The sequence below is a fragment of the Plecotus auritus genome, assembly GCF_963455305.1.
Source record: "Plecotus auritus genome assembly, chromosome: 2".
Classification (NCBI taxonomy): Eukaryota; Metazoa; Chordata; class Mammalia; order Chiroptera; family Vespertilionidae; genus Plecotus; species Plecotus auritus.
The window spans coordinates 121,753,029-121,773,598 of record NC_137771.1 but is presented as its reverse complement, the minus strand read 5'-3'; the positions used below and the strand labels follow the sequence as shown (position 1 = coordinate 121,773,598).

The 20,570-nt window shown below is 44.6% G+C and overlaps 1 protein-coding gene across 1 annotated transcript in view; it reads left to right on the top strand.

The window, feature by feature from the left end:
* Nucleotides 1–6,968: 6,968 nt before the first annotated feature.
* IGSF10 (immunoglobulin superfamily member 10) overlaps nucleotides 6,969–20,570 on the top strand; it is a gene marked incomplete at its 3' end in the record, with an annotated part of 34,106 nt that continues 20,504 nt past the window's right edge. The window contains exons 1-2 of the mRNA XM_080653733.1: nucleotides 6,969–7,163; nucleotides 9,218–9,347. Of these exons, the coding sequence (XP_080509859.1) occupies nucleotides 6,970–7,163; nucleotides 9,218–9,347 (324 nt within the window). The 5' untranslated portion in view covers nucleotide 6,969. The remainder of the gene's footprint in view (nucleotides 7,164–9,217; nucleotides 9,348–20,570) is intronic.

The window sequence follows — 20,570 nt, the reverse complement described above, 5'->3', positions numbered from 1 at the left end:
ATAAGACCAGGGGCTTTATAGTTTTAAATTAATTCAATATTGTATTCTGGCTCTGAATTATTTAACATCCTTTATTCTCAGCAATCTCACCTGAAAAATGGGTATAATTTTAGCACCTATCTCAGAACAATATTTCTCAGAATTAAGCAACACATACACAACCTTTGGCACATATATGCACTAACAATAAAAGCAATTATAGACATTACTAGAGGCCCGGTGTATGAAATTTGTGCATGGGGGGGGGGGTGGGCCCAGCCCGGCCTGAACCCTCTCCATTCCAGGACCCCTCGGGGGATATCCAACTGCCAGTTTAGGGGCAATCAGGCTGGCAGGGGAGGGCAGTTAGGGGCGATCAGGCCTAAGCTGGCAGTCAGACATCCCTCTCACAATCTGGGACTGCTGGCTCCTAACTGCTCACCTGCCTGCCTGCCTGATTGCCCCTTATCACCTCTGCCTACTGGCCTGATCACCCCCAACTGCCTCTGTCTCGGCCCCACCACCGTGGCTCTGTCCAGAAGATGTCTGGTCTAATTAGCATATTACCCTTTTATTAATATAGATTATTACTAAATAGGACAAACTGAACTAGAGTTCACAAATTGCCTCCCAAATTTCTAGTAATTCTGGCAAATTAAATGAAAAGTAGAAAATACATGGAGAACTCTAGCACAAAGTAGTTGTAGAAATTCTCATAGAAAAATCTTAAAACAAGTGAACATTCCTAACAAGAGTTCTTTTTGAAACTGACAGCAAAAAAATGACCCCAGTACCAATCATGGGAACATGAGTATAACATGTCACAGTCTTCTTTCTGTGACTCATTGTAGCAGGAGTCTGAGGTCCAGACCTCAGTTAGAAATTGACTAAAGAATATGAAGCCATGAGGTTGGTTGCCAAAGAGCTTTGAAAGAAAAGCTGGATACAAAAATGTCATATTTCCAAAGCAAGCGTCCAAGTTTGGATATCACATGTAAATCTTTGACTTAAAACCATGTCAGCTCTGCAGAGCTAAAGAGCATGCTCTTATCACACATGTTCTAGAGTTACTTGTAACTCTGAGTCCCTGATTCTATAATTCTACCTTGGTACCCAACATCCTTATTACTAACTATAAATCACTTGGATGCCTAGCCACTGGATAGGAGACATTCCCAATGTTTGGCCAAATGAAGCATCCACAGCTCTGGGTTAAATTCTCAGTCTGTGATTTCAGACTGCCTGGGTTTGAATCCACTTTGACTCTCTACCTACAAGCTTCAGAGCCCTGGCGGAGTCCTCAGACTCATCAGTCACTTACCTTTATGTGCCTCACCTGTAAATGGTTTTCTTTCTGGTGGTGCTGTAAAGTTTCAATGAGTTGGCATTTGTAAAATGCTTATAATAGTACTAGAAACCCAGTGCACAAAACCGAGCGCAAGACATGAGCAGCTGCCAAAAGCTGCCCCTCCCCGTGGCTGGGAGCCATCCGCCGCTGGAAGCCGCCCACCCGGAGCCGCAAGTCACCCGACTTTTTGCAGCAGTACCTCCAGTCAGCGCGAGGACATTGGGCAAGCTGGAGGAGGAACACATGGTGATCGTTCTAGTGAGAGACACTGCCTAGCCCAGACTGCTTTTCCAGCTCCACATTTGTGTCACAAAAACAGTTTCTTTAAAATCTGATCCACTGCATCAGTCCTACCCCCTTGGTTTGAATTTTCTGCGCCGGGAGCTGTGAGCCGCCCGGCCCCGCTCCGAGAGCTGCTCAATGCACCTCATGGTGACCCGTCATTTGGTCGTTTTGGTCGTTAGGGACACTGGCTTTTTATATATTAGATTGCCACAGAGTAAAGCCTCAATAAATATGAGCTGTTTTCATTATAAGAAATTATTTTCCTAAGCCAGCAATTCTCAAAATGTGGCTGCATGGGAATCATCTGGAAGGCTTGTTAATACACAGACCCCAAAACCCACCCCTGCAATTCCTGATTCAGTTGGTCTGGGACAGAGCCAGAGAATTTGTATTTTTAACAAAGTTCAGGGTGATACTGATGTTGCTGGTCCCAGGACCACCCCTTGCAAACCACTGCCCTAAAACATTTGTTCCAAATTCTCACTAAAAGCTTAACTGCAGTACAACTAGAGGGAGTGAAAGGCCATTTTAATTACTTTAATTAAGTGTTATGAGTCAAAATACGGGGAGCCCTGTCTGCAATTGCACTGGGACTGAGTTGCTAGGGGCGATTCTGGAGGCTATCTTCCTGGACGGTGGGGGTGGAGATGAGGCCAGGAAATGCTACCCAAACAAACAAAAATAATAGCATTTATATCCAGTTCTCTGATAATCACTTTCACAAGAGAGGTTTCTCCAATTGGACCAAACAGAAAAATCTAAACTGCAGAAAGAACTTCAAGAAAGTTGGAAAAAACTTACAAACTCAACACCAAAAAAACAAACAACCCAATTAGACATTTCTGCAAAGAGGACATAAAAATGTCCAATAGACATATGAAAAGATGCTTCAACATAATGAGGTATCACTTCACACCTGCCAGAACAGCGATCATCAAAAAATCAGCAAACAACAGTGCTGGTGAGGATGTGGAGAAAAGGGAACCCTCATGCACTGTTGGTGGGAATGCAGACTGGTGCAGCCACTGTGGAGAACAGTATGGTGTTTCCTCAAAAAATTAAAAATTGAACTCCCATTTGATCCAGTAACTCCACTTCTGGGAATATATTCCAAGAAATCTGAAACACTAATTTGAAAAAATATATGGATCCCTATGTTCATTATAGCATTATTTACAATAGCCAAGACTTGGAAGCAGCCCAAATGTCCATCAGTAGATGAGTGGATAAAAAAGCTGTGGTACATTTACATCATGGAATACTAGCTTGGCCATCAGAAAGAAGGAACTCTTACCCTTTGCAACAGCATGGATGGACCTGGAGTTTATTATGCTAAGTGAAATAATCTAGTCAGAGAAAGACAAATACAGATTCCACATGTAATTTAACTTACATGTGGAATCTAATGAACAAAATAAAATAACAAACTAAATAGAAATAAACTCATATATACAGAGAACAGACTGACAGCTGTCAACGGGGATGGGGTTAGGAGCTGGATGAAAAAGGTAAAGGGATTAAGCAAAAACAAAACAAAACTCATAGGTAATACAGTGATTACTGGAGAGAAAGGGGGTGGGGAGAAGTAGAAGAGGGTAAAGGGGGGGATAAATGGTGAGGGAAGGAGACTTGATTTGAGGTGTTGAACACGTAACACAATATACAGATGATGTGTTATAGAACTATACAGCCGAAACCTATATAATTTTATTAACCGTTGTCACCCCCAATAAATTCAACTTTAAATAAAAAGAACTTCGGGGAGCCACAGAACCAAGGACAGCTTGTGGTGATTAAAGCAAACCCTGAACCCAAAAGACCCCTCTGTCAACATGTGGAGGAAAACAAGGTGGGTGTGGCCGCGCCCCCACTGAGACGCCCTGCCACCAGCCGGGTCAGCCTGGAGAAATCCCGGAAATTGGACCTGAGAGGGAGATGCGACAGAGGCAAGCACGAACCGCTATCTCAGAAATATTCATCGCTTATTATTCATCCCTGTGTCAAGGAACCCTGGCGGAGTCCGCAGACAAACCAGTCAACGTCACCCCCCTCCAGCCCCGCCTCTTTCCCTCGGCTCGGGAAGGTCCCTGCGACCCAAGCCGCTGAGCGGCAGACGCTGCGGACAGCGCGAGCCCATTTGGTGCCCAGTGCAGAGGTGAGAGGCTCGGCCACTCCTTTCCCGGGAAGGGTGACAGACAGGCCTGCGAAGGTCTTGGCGTGGGAATGTACGGAGTCGTGCTGCCCCTCGGGGTGGGAGCGGTGAGGGTCGGTGGGGATGGGAGGAAGCACTGAAGACGGAGGAGGATTAAAGAAAAGTGGGCAAAGTCACTTTTTCAAGTGACTGATGCCGGGCAAAAGACACACTTTGAGCAAAGATTCATCAGTAGGTGGAGACCCTTATTGCTTCACAGATGACAGGTTTGTCCAAAAAAAGATGAATTAAGGAGAAACTTCTGGGACCTAGGGGTAAAATGGAGTGATAGAATTAGTTACATTTAAGTGGCAGCTTTAAGGAGAATTAAAGCACACTGCTGAGGGAGGAGCAAGGACATTTAAAAACCACTTCCCCTGCCTTTTGTTTCTGTAACAAGTTATCCTAAAGGAAGCGGTTCAGACTCTAAAGTGCGGGAGTGCCTGCAGGTCCCTCCAGAGCATTGCTCCTGAGCTTCCAGCCAGAAAGTTGAAGCCACTCCTTCACTTGGGAGCAAACCTCCCTCAGGTTTGGACACAATTCTCCATTTCCTGTGAAGATTTTCTGTCAACGCCTGTGACAGGAGAGGATTCAGGACCAGAAAAGAAGAGCTCAGGTATTGTCCACTTCAGTTTCATTACCTACATCGTCAGGTTGAAGTTTGTGGATCCACAAGCCATGTTCTCTTAGAATTTTGATTCTCTTTGAAATAGCTCGTATGTGGACACACCCACTTCTGTTTTCTTGCCTCCTGCTGTTCCTTTCTGTGTTCATCTAAGGAAAAGAAGATGGAGATGTTGCCTCCAATCAGACACAGTTGCTTATAAGTATTGTAACCAGATGGTACCAGTGACAAAAGTGGTGGCGATATTAGTCCTATATTAAATTTTAATTTGGGTTTCATTCTACTGATTCCATTATCTTTATATCTATAGGAAGATAAAGTAAGGTAACATGCACATAGTTTATTATAGTTTGTTTCTAGCAGAGTTTATGGCTAAAGGATAGTTGCTGGTAGAATCCAAAAGAAATAATTCTATTCTAAGGAACGCTGAGATTTTAAATTGTGAAGGTCACATTTCTTAGAAAAGCATTATAAATTTTTATTGCAACCCTGTATGTTTTGAATTTCAGGAGAAAATAAGGTTTGGATTCTTGGGCTGGCCCCACATGTGAGTTACAGATAACATTTTCCAACAAGCTGAGCATATTTCTTCCCTGGTTATGCTCTCCCACTCCCTTGGCTCACATGAGGAGGAGAAGGGACCAAGGAAATAGCAGAGGGATGTTCTAAGCGGAGCAAAAGCAGACAGCATCATGCCTTCGGGGTCAGCATGGCCACCGCAGTGCCTGGGCCAGGCTCATGCCCACCCAGCCAGTCGCTATTGCTTATGGTCACTATTTGGCAATGTGCAATGTGCCTTTTTTGGCAAGGTTTAAGGACACATTAGAAATAGATTTATTTACCGTTCCAGTGGATTATTACATCTCATAAAAATGTTCTTGGGGGAGGTTTAATAAAGTGAAAATACAATACAAGATGGGGCAAAAGTAGGTTTACTGTTGTTCATATAGAAAATAATACGATAATTAATAAATGATAATGCAAGAATAAACTCTGTTTCACATATGCACAACTGTAAACCTACTTTTGCCCCAACTTGTATTATATATTTAATGATAAAAAGTGTTACAAAATTTAGTTTGATACACACACGTACATAGGAACATACACACAATCCTATATAATGACAGGATAATATGCAAATAGACCAAAAAGCAGAACAACTGAACAACCAATCAAAGCGTAATATGCTAATGATATGCTAAGGCTGCTCAACAGCTCACTATGATGTGCACTGACCACCAGGGGGCAGACAGTCAACTGGTTGACCAGTATCTATGACATGCACTGACCACCAGGCAGCAGATTCTCCTACTGGTAGGTTAGCTTGCTGCTGGGGTCTGGCAGATCAGGACTGAACGAGATGGGCTAGACACGCCCTAGAGCCTTCCCGCGATCCCTCCCTGGCCCGATTGTGCACAGGTGGGGTCCCTCAGCCTGGCCTGCACCCTCTCTCAATCCAGGACCCCTTGGGGGATGTCGGAGAGCTGCTTTCAGCTTGATCCCGCAGGCCACTCCCCTTGGGAGGGTGCCAGACACAGGGCTCATGGCTGGCAAGCACTGCTGTGGCAGCATGAGCCTCTCCAGATTGGGATTGATTGGGCTCAAGCCCGCATCAGGCACAGTGGGGCTGGAATGAGTGGGAGTGGCAGGTAGGAGCTGCAGGCAGCATTGGACTGCCAGTTTTGGCCGATCCCTACAGGCCACCAAGAGGGACCCCACTCATGCACGAATTTGTGCACTGGGCCTCTAGTATATATACAACGCTGGAGGGTATCCAGCAAAATGTTAATGATTATATTTGGATGGTGGGAATATAAGTAATTAAAAAAAATTTTTAATCCTTACCCGAGGATATTTTTCCATTAATTTTTAGAGAGAGTGGAAGAGAGGGGGAGAGATAGAGAGAGAGAAATATCAATGTGAGAGAGACACATTGATTGTTTACATCCCACATGCACCCCAATTGGGGCCGAAGATCGAGCCTGCAACCAAGGTACCTGTCCTTGACCGGAATTGAACCCAAGACCCTTCAGTCCTCGGGCCGATGTACTATCTATTGAGCCAAACCAGCCAGGGCAGTAATTTTAATTTTTTTTCTACTTCTTTACAGCTTCCAAATGTTCTATCATACACATGTATTAGTTTTATGACCAGATTTTAAAGTTAGTCCAAAAAGCTAATGTAGAAACAGGAAACTAAGCCTTATGTACTTCAGTTGTCACAATATCTTTAGTCTGGTGTTAATTTTCTCTTTTCAATGCATCCTAAGTAATAGGGGTTGCTGCATTTTATGAACAAGGGAAAAGCTACGAAGGAATTTTCACAGCAGTAAAACGCTACTTGATCACAAAGCTCCAAGGGAGGCCAGCACACACTGTGGCTTTGGACAGAGTGAGTTTCACCATAACAGCTGCAAACAGAACTGGCCACTTAGGACCCTTCAGGAAGGCCTCTGAGGGTACCACAGTCACTGTGTGTGATTGTACTGGGCCTTTGCTCAAACCATAGTTACAACTCTGAGCTGTGATGTTTTTCAGAATGAAAGGGAAATGTGGAGGAATCGCCTGCTTGCTGGTTCCCTTTGCCGTGACCTGCCTGGTGGCCATGCCCGGGGGCAGCGCCTGTCCTCGCCGCTGTGCCTGCTATATGCCCACAGAGGTGCACTGCACATTTCGGTACCTGACCGTCATCCCAGACAGCATCCCGCCCAACGTGGAACGTATCAATTTAGGGTGCGTGGGGGCCCTCGTCCTGTCCCCTTCTCAAGGAGGGATTGTCCCCCAGGTCTTTGGGAGATTAACCACAATTGTAATAATATTTCTCTTTTGAAATGAGTGCTTGAGGATTCTAAGTTTGTTAGGCCAATAAGGAAATTTAACTTGTAAACTTTTATTAGTAGAAAGTTCTAGAACCTGAAGTGACTCTTGGTAGGTTTCAAGGCCCATGGCTATAGAAAAGCTTCATTTTGGCTACATTGGTACTGGAAAATAATATAGCTCTTGTTAAGAATTAGGGTTATGGCCTGACGAATCTCAGAGGGAAGGTGGAGGTGGGTGGGGAGAGATTAACCGAATAACCTATATGCTTATATGCATGACCCATGGACACAGACAGTAGTGTGGTGAAGGCCTGGGGTGCAGTGGAGGGGTCAGTGGGGTAAAAAAAAGGGACACTGTAATACTTTCAACAGTAAAGATAAATAATAAAAAAGAAGAATTAGAGTTATGATATATCAGTAAGAGATAACAGGACAGCTAGGAGTGTCCTCCTATATATAAAAGATATGTGTGTAACATAGGTTAGATCCTTTTTTGAAGGCCTTTGGGTTTTTTTCTATACAAGCTGACTTATTTAAAATGCTTTTTAAAATGTATACCTAATTAAATCTACCAAAAGGTGGCTATAATTTTAAAATCCATGAACAACTAAATGAAAATATGTGTACTCAAACTTAATATAACTTATTTGACATTAGTGAGCACCTACTGTGTGCCAAACACAATGGATGGCACCAGGGATTCCATGAACAAAATACATATTTACTCCTAAAAGCCATAGATTTTTTTTTGGGGGGGGGTATTTTTAATAGTTTACTGATTTTTAGAGAGAGGAAGAGAGAGAGAGAAACATTAATATGAGAGCATAACATCCATTGGCTACCTCCTGCATGCCTCTTACCAGGGATCAAGCCCACAACCTGGGCATGTGCCCTGACCAGGATTCAAATCAACAGCCTTTTGGTTGGACCATGTTCAACTGAGCCAGGGCTAGAAACTACAGTTAAAGGGAGAAGACAGATGTACATTTAGTACAACTTAATAAGAACCATAATACAGCAAAGGGACTTAGGAGCAATCACTGACAATAATAGCTACCATTAATTGTATGCTTTCTACACCCAGGCATTGAGCTAAGCACTCTTTATGTATTCATTCATTTAATCTTTTTTTAAAAGTTTATAAAGTGCCATTCTTTTTTATTGATTTCAGAGGGGGAGAGCGAGAGAGATACATCAATGATGAGAAAATAGTCAGCTGCCTCTTTCATGCCCCACACTGGAGATTGAGCCCATAACCCTATCATGTGCCCTAACAGGAAATCGAAACTGTGACCTCCTAGTTCATAGGTCAACACTCAACCACTGAGCCACACCGGCTGGGCACATTTAATCTTCCTAACCTTTTTGGAGTAGGTTCTACTATTTGCATTTTACAAATGAGCATACTGAGGCGCACAGAAAGGTTACTGATTTTATTCGAGATGCTCCTAATACTACCAAGTCCCTGAGTTTATAATCACAGCCAAACCATTAGGCTTCAGAGCCCAGGTTTCTTAGTCACTACTTTATAATGATGAATTCCACCTGGAAGAGTGAGGGGAACATGTGGTAAAAGAATGGGCTGGATCTTAAAAGTGTTCACAAAGTGGGGGGTGGAGTGAGTTATGGCATTCCAACCTGAAGGAACAGCATACACCTAGAGGTTTGAAATGAAAAGGAATGTGGCATGTTCTGGGAATATGAACAAGGTGACTGTAACAGACTGCAAGGGTTGGTGGAGGGTAGACCTGTGGCATCTGATGAATTTCAGTATTTCAAGCACTGGGTTATCTTCTTAGAGCACAGGTGCAACAAGAGAGGCATGTGTGTGTGTGTGTGTGTGTGTGTGTGTTAGTGTGTGTGTGTGTGTGTGTGTGTGCACGGGCATGCATATGTTGGCTCTTGCTTTGACATTTGAACTTGAGTTGACAGGCTTAGCTTATGCCTAGAATGCCATTTGTATTTCAGGTACAACAGCTTGGTCAGACTGACAGAAATAGATTTTTCTGGCCTGAATAAGCTGGAGTTACTGATGCTGCACAGCAATGGCATTCACACAATCCCGGCTAAGACCTTCTCAGATTTGCAGTCCTTGCAGGTGAGACCTGGTGGGAAAGGGGCAGGTTAGAGAGGTAAGATGTTCCTCCAAAAACTGCCTGTTCCTACAGCATCCAAAAACCAACATTCTGTAAATTAGAAGTAGACATCATGAGAGAATGTCAAGGAACTCTTTTCTTTTTTAATGCAACAGTATGTGGAAATTAGAATAATAAAGAAATCCTGATGCAACTTTTTATACCTCAAGCTAGTAGAAAAAAATATTAATACCCAGTGATTACTAATCCTTTAAAAATTTATATATATTAGAGGCCCGGTGCACAAAATTCATGCACCGGGGGGGGGGGTGTCCCTCAGTCCAGCCTGTACCCTCTGCAATCTGGGACCCCTCAGGGGATGTCCACCTGCCGGTTTAGGCCCGATCCCTGGATCGGCCCTAAACCGGCAGGTGGACATCCCTCTCACAATCCGGGACTGCTGGCTCCTAACCACTCGCCTGCCTGCCTGCCTGATTGCCCCTAACCACTCTGCCTGCCAGCCTGATCACCCCCTAACCGCTCCCCTGCCGGCCTGATTGATGTCTAACTGCTCCCCCGCCAACATGATCATCCCCAACTGCCCTCCCCTGCCACCTGATCACCTACAACTGCCCTCCCCTGCCAGCCCGTTTGCCCCCAACTGCCTTTCCCTGTGGGGATGAGGGGACTGGGGGACTCCAGCTGGATGAGGCAGGGCTGAGGGGACTGGGGGACTGAGGCTGGATGAGGTGGGGCTGAGGGGACTGGGGGACTCCACCTGGATGAGGCAGGGCTGAGGGAACTGGGGGACTCTGGCTGGATGAGGTGCGCTGCACCTGCCATCTCCTGGCGGGGCTGAGGGGACTGGGGGCCTCCACCTGGATGAGGCGGGGCTGAGGGGATTGGGTGCTGCCATCTTGTGGCTGTGGGCGCCGCCATCTTGTGAGGGTGTGGCAGTCAATTAGCATATTCCCTCTTTATTGGCTGTGGGCGCTGCCCTCTTGTGAGGGCATGATAATCAATTAGCATATTCCCTCTTTATTAGATAGGATATATTTTTAATTTATTTCAGAGCGGAAAGGAGAAGGAGAGAGAGAGATAGAAACATCCATCATGAGAAAGAATCATTGATTGGCTGTCTCCTGCATGCCCCACACTGGTGATCAGCTCGCAACCAGGCATGTACCCTGATCAGGAATTGAACTGTGACCTCCTGGTTCATAGGTCGACACTCAAAAACTGAGCCATGGTGGCCGGGCACTAATCCTTTAAAATTTAATCCTAAAAGGCTACTTCTAGTCATGTTCATCTTGGAACTGAATCAGATTCCAAAATATAATTACTATTTTAGAAGTTGGCTTTCTATACAGCAATATACTTTTTTAGTCTCACTTTATTTACTTATGCCCTGCCTTGTTAAAAAAAACAAAACTTTAAAAAGTTGTGGAGACTTCCAAGAATGTGTTAAATATTGTAAAAATGATCAATCCAGTAGGTGAGGAAGTACAAGGTAGAACAAATCTAAGGACAAGATCAGAGGGATCAAAGAGAAAGGTAGACATATAGATTAACATATCTACATTAAGTAGGACTTGAGGCTTTCAAGAAGTTCACAATTCATGGCATCTATTAATTTTAATAAATGATAATTAATAAAACTACTATTACTGTTCAGAAAAAGCACAGCCACCTTTGATTTTAAATCTGTCTCCCAATGCTTCTGATAAAATACAGTGTAATAAAATAAGTTGTCAGTAACATTCTTATATATCTACTAGTATATATATATATATATGTATATATATATTTAAACATATATCTATATCTATATCTATATCTATATCTATATCTATATCTATATCTATATCTATCTATATCTATATCTATCTATATCTATCTATTAGAGGCCCGGTGCACAAAATTCATGCACGAGAGGGGGGGTGTCCCTCAGCCTGGCCTGCGCACTCTCTAATCTAGGACCCCTTGAGGAATGTCCGACTGCCGGTTTAGGCTCGATCACTGCAGGGACATCCCTCTCACAATACGGGACACCTGCCTCCTAACCGCTCACCTGCCTGCCTGCCTGATTGCCCCTAACTGTTTCTGCCTGCCAGCCTGATCGCCCCCTAACCGCTCCCCTGCTGGCCTGATTGACAACTAACTGCTCACCTGCCAGCCTGATCACCCCCAACTGCCCTCCCCTAATGGCCTGATCACCCACAACTGCCCTTCCCTGCTGGCCTGATTGCCCACAACTTCCCTCCCTGGCCGCAACCTGCCTCCTCCACAAGGACCCGCCTCCTCTGCACGAGGCGGCGGAGATGCCGGAACCAGCCTCTTCTGCCCTGTGCAGAGCCACAGGACCCCCAGGCCTCACCACGACGAGTCACCACCGGGCCCCTCCTCTGCTGTGTGCACAGCCATCTTGTGACAGCCATCTTGTGACAACATGAGGGCATGACGATACCTAGGCTATTATTATATATATATATATTCCTAAACGACCAAACCGAACGGAATGACTGGCAAGACCAGAACGACTGGTCACTATGTTGCTCACTGACCACCAGGGGACAGATGCTCAACGCAGGAGCTGCCCCCTGGTGGTCAGTGCACTCCCATGGCCAACCTCCCCGCAGCTGGCCAACCTCCTACAGTCCCTCTCCCAGGCCTGCAGGCCCTGATAGCCCAACTGGGGCTTGTCCCCATGTTGGGACAGGCAACCGGGGGTGGGTGGCAGTGGCTGCGGCACCTTTCCCAGGGGAGGCCGAGGGGCAGCTCCCTCCTTGGGGCCAGCGGACAATCTCCCATGCCCTGTTTTCCCCCCCGGCCGGCAGGCCCCGATCAGCCCACCACCTGTCCGCCGTGGTGGTGGCGCAGCAGTGAGGGAATGAGGAGTGGGGGAGGCAGGGAACCGCGCAGTGGTGGGGCACCGACAATGGTGGTGTCAGCGTCTGGCACTCATTCCTTCTGCACCCAGCTCGGTGACCATCGTCTCCTCTCCAACCCGGCCCTGATTGGCCTGGCCCCAATCAGCCCTGATCGCCAGCCAGGCATAGGGACTCCACCCGTGCATGAGTTTTGTGCACCAGGCCTCTAGTAAAAGATAAAATGCCATGTGCATATACCTTTGACATCACACTAGGGCAGGGTAAAGCCTTAGAAGTCAATCCAGGTATGGGATTCTGTTGATTTGACTTACTCAGGCTTTATTTAGAATACTAGAGGCCTGGTGCATGAAAATTCATGCACTGGAGGGGGGGTTCCCTCAGCCCAGCCTGCCCCCTCTCACAGACCAGGAGTCCTCAGGGGTGGGAGGTGACCCGGCGATCAGGGGAAGGCAACACCCCATCACACCTCTGCTGCTGCCACTGTCGGCAGCACAAGCCTCAGCCATCCCTGGTTACCTGAGCCTCGGGTGGCCCTGGGTGGCTGGGCAGCCACCATCTGAGGCTTGCCTGTGCCTCAGGCCGGCCCTGGGCAGCTGGGCAGCCACCATCTGAGGCTTGCCTGTGCCTCAGGCATCGGCTGGACAGCCGCCATTCGAGGCTTGCCTGCACCTCGGGCTGGCCCTGGGAGGCTGGGCAGCCACCATCCAAAGCTTGCCTGTGCCTCAGTCTGGCCCTGGGCGGCTGGAGGGCTGAGGGGACTGGGGGACTCCGGAGGCAGGCACGCGGAGTGGCTGGGCCCACCTGGAGGCTGAGGGGACTGGGCGCTGCCATCTTGTGGCTGTATGTGCTGCCATATTTGAGGACGTGGCAGTCAATTAGCATATTCCCACCTTATTGGCTGTGGGCGCCGCCATCTTTGCGACAGCATGTGGGTCAATTAGTATATTCCCTCTTTATTAGATAGGATATGTGTTCAGAGGACTATATGGCATACACATTCTTCATTAAGTTCTCCACACATATATACTAGTGACCAGGTCTTGAACAGATATTGAGGGCCACTGAGTTTGAGCTTGTACTTCTAATTTAGTTTGTCTTTGCTTATAAGGGAACTTGGTATTCCAGAAAAGTACTCTCAACAAAAATGACAGATTGTGTCCAACCAGGAAAAATTATGAGAAACCATTGTTTTTACTAGCATTTCTTTGTCTTTTTTTTTTTGTAGAGAAAATATGTTTAATAATTGGAGAAGTTGAAGAATACCCACACACAATTGACCTATTCAAAAATTATTTAATTCAAAATCAGTTAAAATCAATTTACTCATAATAACCAAAAAATAGAAAACTCCCCAAATGTTTATAAACTGATAGATGGATAAACAAATACATTACATGTATGTAATGAAATACTATTCAGCAATAAAAAGAAATGAAGGGCTGATGCATGGTAAACATGGATGGGTCTTAAAAATATCAGGCAAATTCAAAATAAAAGCTAGACACAAAAGACTACATGTTGTTGATCCCTTTATTTTATATTGTTTTTTATTTATTATTATTCTTTTAAACTTTATTGTTGAAAGTATTACATATGTCCCCTTTTTTCTCCCATTCATCCCTTATAGCCTGTCCCCACCCCCTACACCAGGCCTTTATCCCCCTATTGTTTGTGTCCATGTCTTATGCATATATACATACAAGTTCTTTGGTTGGTCTCTTTCCACCCATGCACCCTCCCCGACCTTCCCTCTGAGATTATACAGTCTGCTCCACTCATCTATGTCTCTAGATCTATTTTGTTCACCAGTTTATTTTGTTCATTATATTCCACTTAGGAGTGATACTTGTCTTTCTCTGACTGGTTTATTTCGCTTAGCATGATACTTTCCAGGCCCCTCCAGGCTGTGTCAAAGGGTAAGAGATCCTTATTTTTTATTGCTGCACTAGAGACCCAGTGCATGAAAATTTGTGCACTCAGGCCGGGGGTGGTCCTTCAGCCTGGCCTGTGCCCTCTCGCAGTTCGGAACCCCTCAGGGGATGTCCACCTGCCAGCTCAGGCCCGCTCCCTGTGCCCTCTTGCAACCCGGGAGCCCTTGGTGGGGAACGGGCCTAAGCCGTTAGTTGGACATCCTTAGTGCTGCCATGGAGGCAGGAGAGGAAGCACACTGACCACCAGGGGCCAGCTCCTGTGTTGAGCATCTGCTCCTGGTGGTCAGTGAGCATCATAGCGAATGGTTGTTCCACCATTAGGGTCAATTTGCATATTACCCTTGTATTATATAGGACTAGTGGCCCAGTGCGTGAAATTCGTGCACATTAAAAGGGGATTAATTAGAGGAAATAATTTAATATTGCTATTTGCCCTTTCCCTATAATAGAAGTGTCAGAAATGAAAGAAAATTAGTAAAATGTATATGAAAACCTTCCTCCTGACAGAGTCTGGGGCACACCACGGGACCCAGAGTCAAGTCCCTGCCTACCCACATGCACCTCAAAATCGCGTGAGACCCAGACCCGGCCGCCCCCTGCCCCCCATTGGGCTAGATCCAGACCTGGCCAGTCCCAGACTTGTCAAGCCCTGCCAGGCAGGGGCCGTAGCCTCAGGTCCCCTGGCCTGGTGCCAGGATGGGGGGCGTGGCCTGAGGTCCCCTAGCCCAGACCGGGGCAGGGGGTGTGCCTTGAGGTCCCCCGTCAAGCCCTGCTCAGTGGGGGGGCGGGGGCACAGCCTCAGGTCCCCCAGCCTGGCACTGGGAGGGGGGTACAGCCTCAGGTCCCCCGTCAAGCCCTGCTGGGCAGGGGTGTGGCCTGAGTTCCCCCAACCCAGCACTGGGGGTGCACCTTGAGGTCCCCCATCAAGCCCTGCTGGGTGGGAGGCATGGCCTGAGGTTCCCCTCTCAAGCTCAGCCAGGCTGGGGGGCGAGGCTTCAGGTCCCCTGGCCTGGTGCTGAGACGGGGGCCATGACCTGAGGTCTCCTGTCAAGCCCCACCTGGTGGGGGGGGGCGCAGCCTAAGGTCCCCCCGCCTGGCGCAAGGGTGGGGGGAGCAGCCTGAGGTCCCTTAGCCCAGCACCAGGATGGGAAGCACACCTTGAGGTCCCCCATCAAGCCCCGCTGGATGGGGAGTGTGGCCTCAGGTCCCCTGGCCTGGCGCCAGGGCGGGGGGCACAGCCTGAGGTCCCCTGTGAAGCCCCATGGGGGCAGGGGAGGGCATAGCTTCATGTCCCTGCTGATTACTCGTTAAGGCTCCTTATGGAAACTTGGCCTCAGCTGTGGGTGCAGCCATCTTTGTGTCAGAGTAATGGTCAATTTGCATATTCCCTCTTTATTATATAGGATAGTATTCCATGCTACATAAAAGTGCCACAGCTTTTGTATCCACTCATCTACTGATGGGCACATGGGCTATTTCCAGATCTTAGCTATTATAAATTGAACTGCTATGAATATAGGGGTACATACATTCTTTCTTAGGATATATTCCCAGAAGTGGGCTCACTGAGTCAAATGGCAGTTCCATATTTAATTTTTTGAGGAAACTCCATACTGTTTTCCATAATGCCTACACCAGTCTGCATTCCCATCAGCAGTGTACTAGGGTTCCCTTTTATCCACAGCCTCCCTAGCACTTGTCATTCCTGATTTGTTGATGGTAGCCATTCTAACAGGTGTGAGGTGATACCTCATTGTCATTTTGACTTGCATCTCTCTGATGATTAGTGACTGAGCATTTTTCATATGTTTCTTGGCCATCTGTATGTCCACATTGGAGAAGTATCTATTTAGATCTTTTGTCATTTTTTTAAATTGGATTGTTTGTCTTCTTTTTGTTAAGTTGTATGAGTTCCTTATATATTTTGGATATTAACCTTTTATCAGATGTATCATTGCCAAATATGTTCTCCTATTTAGGGGACCCCCTTTTCATTTTGTTGATTGTTTCTTTTGCCGTACAGAAGTTTTTTATTTTGATGTAGTCCCATTTGTTTATTTTCGCCTTAGTTTTCTTTGCCCTAGGAGATGTATTGGTAAACATATTACTACCAGAAATTTTGCTGCCTATGGTTTCTTCTAGGTTTTCCATGGTTTCACATCTTGCATGTAAGTCTTTTATCCATTTTGAGTTTATTCTTGTGTATGTTGTAAGTTGGTGGTCTAGTTTCATTTTCATTTATCTGTCCAATTTTCCCAATGCCATTTATTTAAGAGACCATATTGACTCTATTGTCTGTTCTTGCCTCGTTTGTTAAATATTAATTGAGCATAATGGCTTATGTCAATTTCCAGGGTCTCTGTTCTGTTCCGTTGGTCTATATTTTTGTTCTTGTGCCAATACCAGGCTGTTTTTATTGCAATGGCTTTGTAGTATAACTTGATATCTAGTATTGTGATCCCTCCACTTGGTTCTGTTTCTCAAGATTGCTGTGGCTATTTGGGGTCTATTTTGGTTCCATATATATTTTTGGAGTATTTGTCTGTGAAATATGCTGTTGGTATTTTAGTAGAGATTGCATTAAATCTGTAGATTGCTTTGGGTAGTTTGGACATATTGATGATGTTGATTCTACCAATCCATGAACACAGTATATTTTTCAACTTGTTTATATCTTCCTCTCTCTTTCTTCAACGTTTGTAGTTTTCCAAGTATAAGTCTTTTATGTCCTTGGTTAAGTTTATTCCTAGGTATGTTAATTTTTTTGTTGCTATGGTAAATGGGATTATTTGTTGGGTTTCTCTTTATGAGAATTCATTATTGGTGTATAAAAATTCCATAGATTTCTCTGTGTTAATTTGTATCCTGCTACATTGCCAAACTCCTTTAGTAAGTCTAAGAGTGTTTTGGTGGAGTTTTTAGGGTTTTCTATGTACAATATCATGTCATCTGCAAATAATGAGAGTTTTACTCCCTCCTTTCCAATTTGGATGCTTTTATGTTTCCTTCTTGTCTGATTGCTTTGGCTAGCACTTCCATTACTATTTATATAATAAAAGCCTAAGTGACCATTATGGCAGAATGACCAGTCGCTATGATTCACACTCAACGTAGGAGCTTCCCTCTGGTGGTCAGTGCATTCCCAAAGGGGGAGCACCACTCAGCCAGAAGCCGGGCTCAAAGCTGGCTAGCACCGCGGTGGTGGTGGGAGCCTCTCCTGACTCTGCGGCAGTGCTAAGGAGCAGTGAGCTGAGTGATAAGGAGCAGCGGGCGGTAAGGAGTGAGGGGTCCTGGACCGTGAGAGGGTGCAGGCTGGGCTGAGGACACCCTCCTCCCAGTGCATGAATTTCATGCACTGGGCCTCTAGTGTTGAATAAGAGTGGTGAAGGCAGACATCCCTGTCTTGTTCCTGTTCTTAGGAGAAATGGTTTTAGTTTTTGCCCATTGAGTATAATGTTGGCTGTCATATATGGCATTTATTATGTTGAGTTATGATACCTCTATTCATTCTTTGTTGAGAGTTTTTATAAAAAATGAGGTTGGGTTTTGTTGGATGCTTTTTCTTGGTCTATTGATATGATCATGTAATTTTTGTCTTTCAATTTGTTTATGTGATATATCATGTTTATTGATTTATGAATATTGTATCCACCTTGCATTCCTGGAATAAATCCTACTTGGTCATGGTGTATGATCTTTTTACAATATTTTCTTATTGTAAGATCTGATTTGCTAATATTTTGTTGAGGATTTTCACATCTATGTTCATCAGAAATATTAGCCTGTAATTCTCTTTCTTTGTAGTGTCTTTATATGGTTTTGGAATTAGAATAATGTTGACATCATAAAAAGAGATTGGAAGTGTTCCTTCTTCTTGGATTTTTTAAAAAAAATAATTTAACGAGGATAGGTACTAGTTCTTTGAATGTTTGGTGAAATTCCCCTATGAGGCCATGTGAACTAGGGTTTTTGTTTGCTGGGAGTTTTTTTTTAATTTTATTACTGCTTTAATTTCCTCAATTGTTAGTGGCCTATTCGTGTTTTCTGATTCTTCCTGATTCAGTTTTGGGAGATTGTATTTTTCTAGGAATTTGTGCATTTCATCCACGTTGTCCAGCTTGTTGGAATATAGTTGTTCATAGTATTTTCTTATAATCCTTTGTATTGCTGTGGTGTCAGTTGTTACTTCACCACTTTCATTTCTGATTTTAATTATTTGGGTCCTCTCTCTTTGTTTCTTGATGAGTCTGGCTAAAGGTTCATCAATCTTGTTTATCTTTTTAAAGAACAAGTTCTTGGTTTCATTGATCTTTTGTATTGTTGTGTGTTTTTTTAATCTCCAAGTCAGTTATTTCTGCTCTAATCTTTATCATTTCCTTCCATTTACTTACTCTAGGTTTTTCTTGTTGTTTTCTTTCCAATTCTTTTGATCCCATTTATTTTAAATGTTGACACCAAGCAAATCCATAGAAACAAAGTAAATTAGTGGTTTACTATGGCAAGGAGGATGCGCAAAATGACTTCTAAAGAGTGTCAGTTTTAACTTTGAGCTGATGAAAATTTTCTAAAATTATATAGTGGAGATGTTTCTACAACTCTGTGATTATACTAAAAGCCACTGAGTTGTTTAGAAAGGTGAATTTTATGGCATGTGAATCATATATCACATGATTTATAGAAAGAGATCTTTCAAAGAATATATATGCATATATGCTTAGTCCATGGACACAGAGGCCTGGGGGCAATGGGGACAGGATGGAGGGAGGCAAAGGTAGGTTGAGGGAGAGGAAATGGGGGACATGTGTAATAGAGTCAACAATAAAAGATAATAATACTAAAAATAAAAACTAATTGAAAAGAAAACCATTATAAATGAGAAATAAATTAAAATCAACATATTTATGAAAAATTCAGGTTCAAGAAATTTTAAATTTACATGAAATATCAAGCTACTTTTAAAAATCTTAGCATGGAAGTTTTCAATTATATGAAAAAGTAGCATAAGAAAATGAACCCCAGTGTAGCATCATCAAGTTTCAATAGTTTTCAACACATACAGATGGTTTTCCCTGTACCTTCACTCATGTCTTTTCCATTTCATTGCATTGTTTGTACAAAATCCATGATATCATAATGTTTCATCTGTAAATACTTCAATACATATCTCAAGGTTAAGGAATCTTTTAAAAATAACCACAATATTATTATTATATCTGTTTTATTGTGTTTTTTATCTTTATTATTGATAATATTACAGATGTCCCTTTGTTTCTTGTGTCTGTTTTTTTCCCCATTGACCCTCTCAACTCCACACCACCCCTCACAGGCCTTCACCACTCCATTGTCTGTGTCCATGGGCTAGGCATATCCTATGTAATAAAAGGGTAATATACAAAAAGACCGAACGGCAGAACAACCAAACAACCAATCAAAGCATAATATACTAATATGCTAAGGCTGCTCAACAGCTCACTATGATGTGCACTGACCACCAGGGGGCAGATGCTCCAACTGGTAGGTTAGCTTGCTGCTGGGGTCTGGCTGATCAGGACTGAGGGAGATGGGCCAGACACATCCTGGGGCCCTCCTGTGGTCTCGCCCCAGCCCGATCATGCACCAGTGGGGTCCTTCAGCCTGGCCTGCACCCTCTTGCAATCCTGGACCCCTCAGGGGATGGGGATGTTGGAGAGCTGGTTTCAGCCCAATCCCATAAGCCACTCCCTTTGGGAGGGCGCCAGATGCAGGGCTCATGGCTGGTGAGCGCTGTTGTGGCAGTCCAAGCCTCTTCTGATCAGGACTGATTGGGCGTGAGCCCTCAGCAGGCACAGTGGGGCCGGGATGAGCGGGAGTGGCAGGTAGGAGCTACAGGCGGCATTGGACTGCGGCCACCCAGAGGGACTCCACCCATGCACGAATTCATGCACCGGGCCTCTAGTCTGCGTATAAATTCACTGGTTAATCACTCCCCACCCATTCCCCAAACCCTGCCTTCTCTCTGAAATTCATGAGTTTGTTCCATGCTTCTATGTCTCTGGATCTATGTTGTTCATCGGTTTATTTTGTTCATTAGATTCCACATATGAATGAGATCATGTCATGCTTGCCTTTCACTGACTGGCTTATTTCACTTAGCATAATACACTCCAGGTCCATCCATACTGTTGCAAATGGTAAGAGTTCTTTCTTTTTTACAGCTGTGTAGTATTCCATTGTGTAAATGCACCACAACATTTTTATCCACTTATCTGCTGATGGGTACTTGGGCTGTTTCCAAATCTTAGCTATTATAAATTGTGCTGCTATGAACATTGGGGTGCATATATTCTTTCTAATTGGTGTTTCTGGTTTCTTAAAATTTCAACAATTCCTTAGTATAATCAAATGTTTGTATGTTCAATTTCTTTGATGGTCTCATATTTAATTT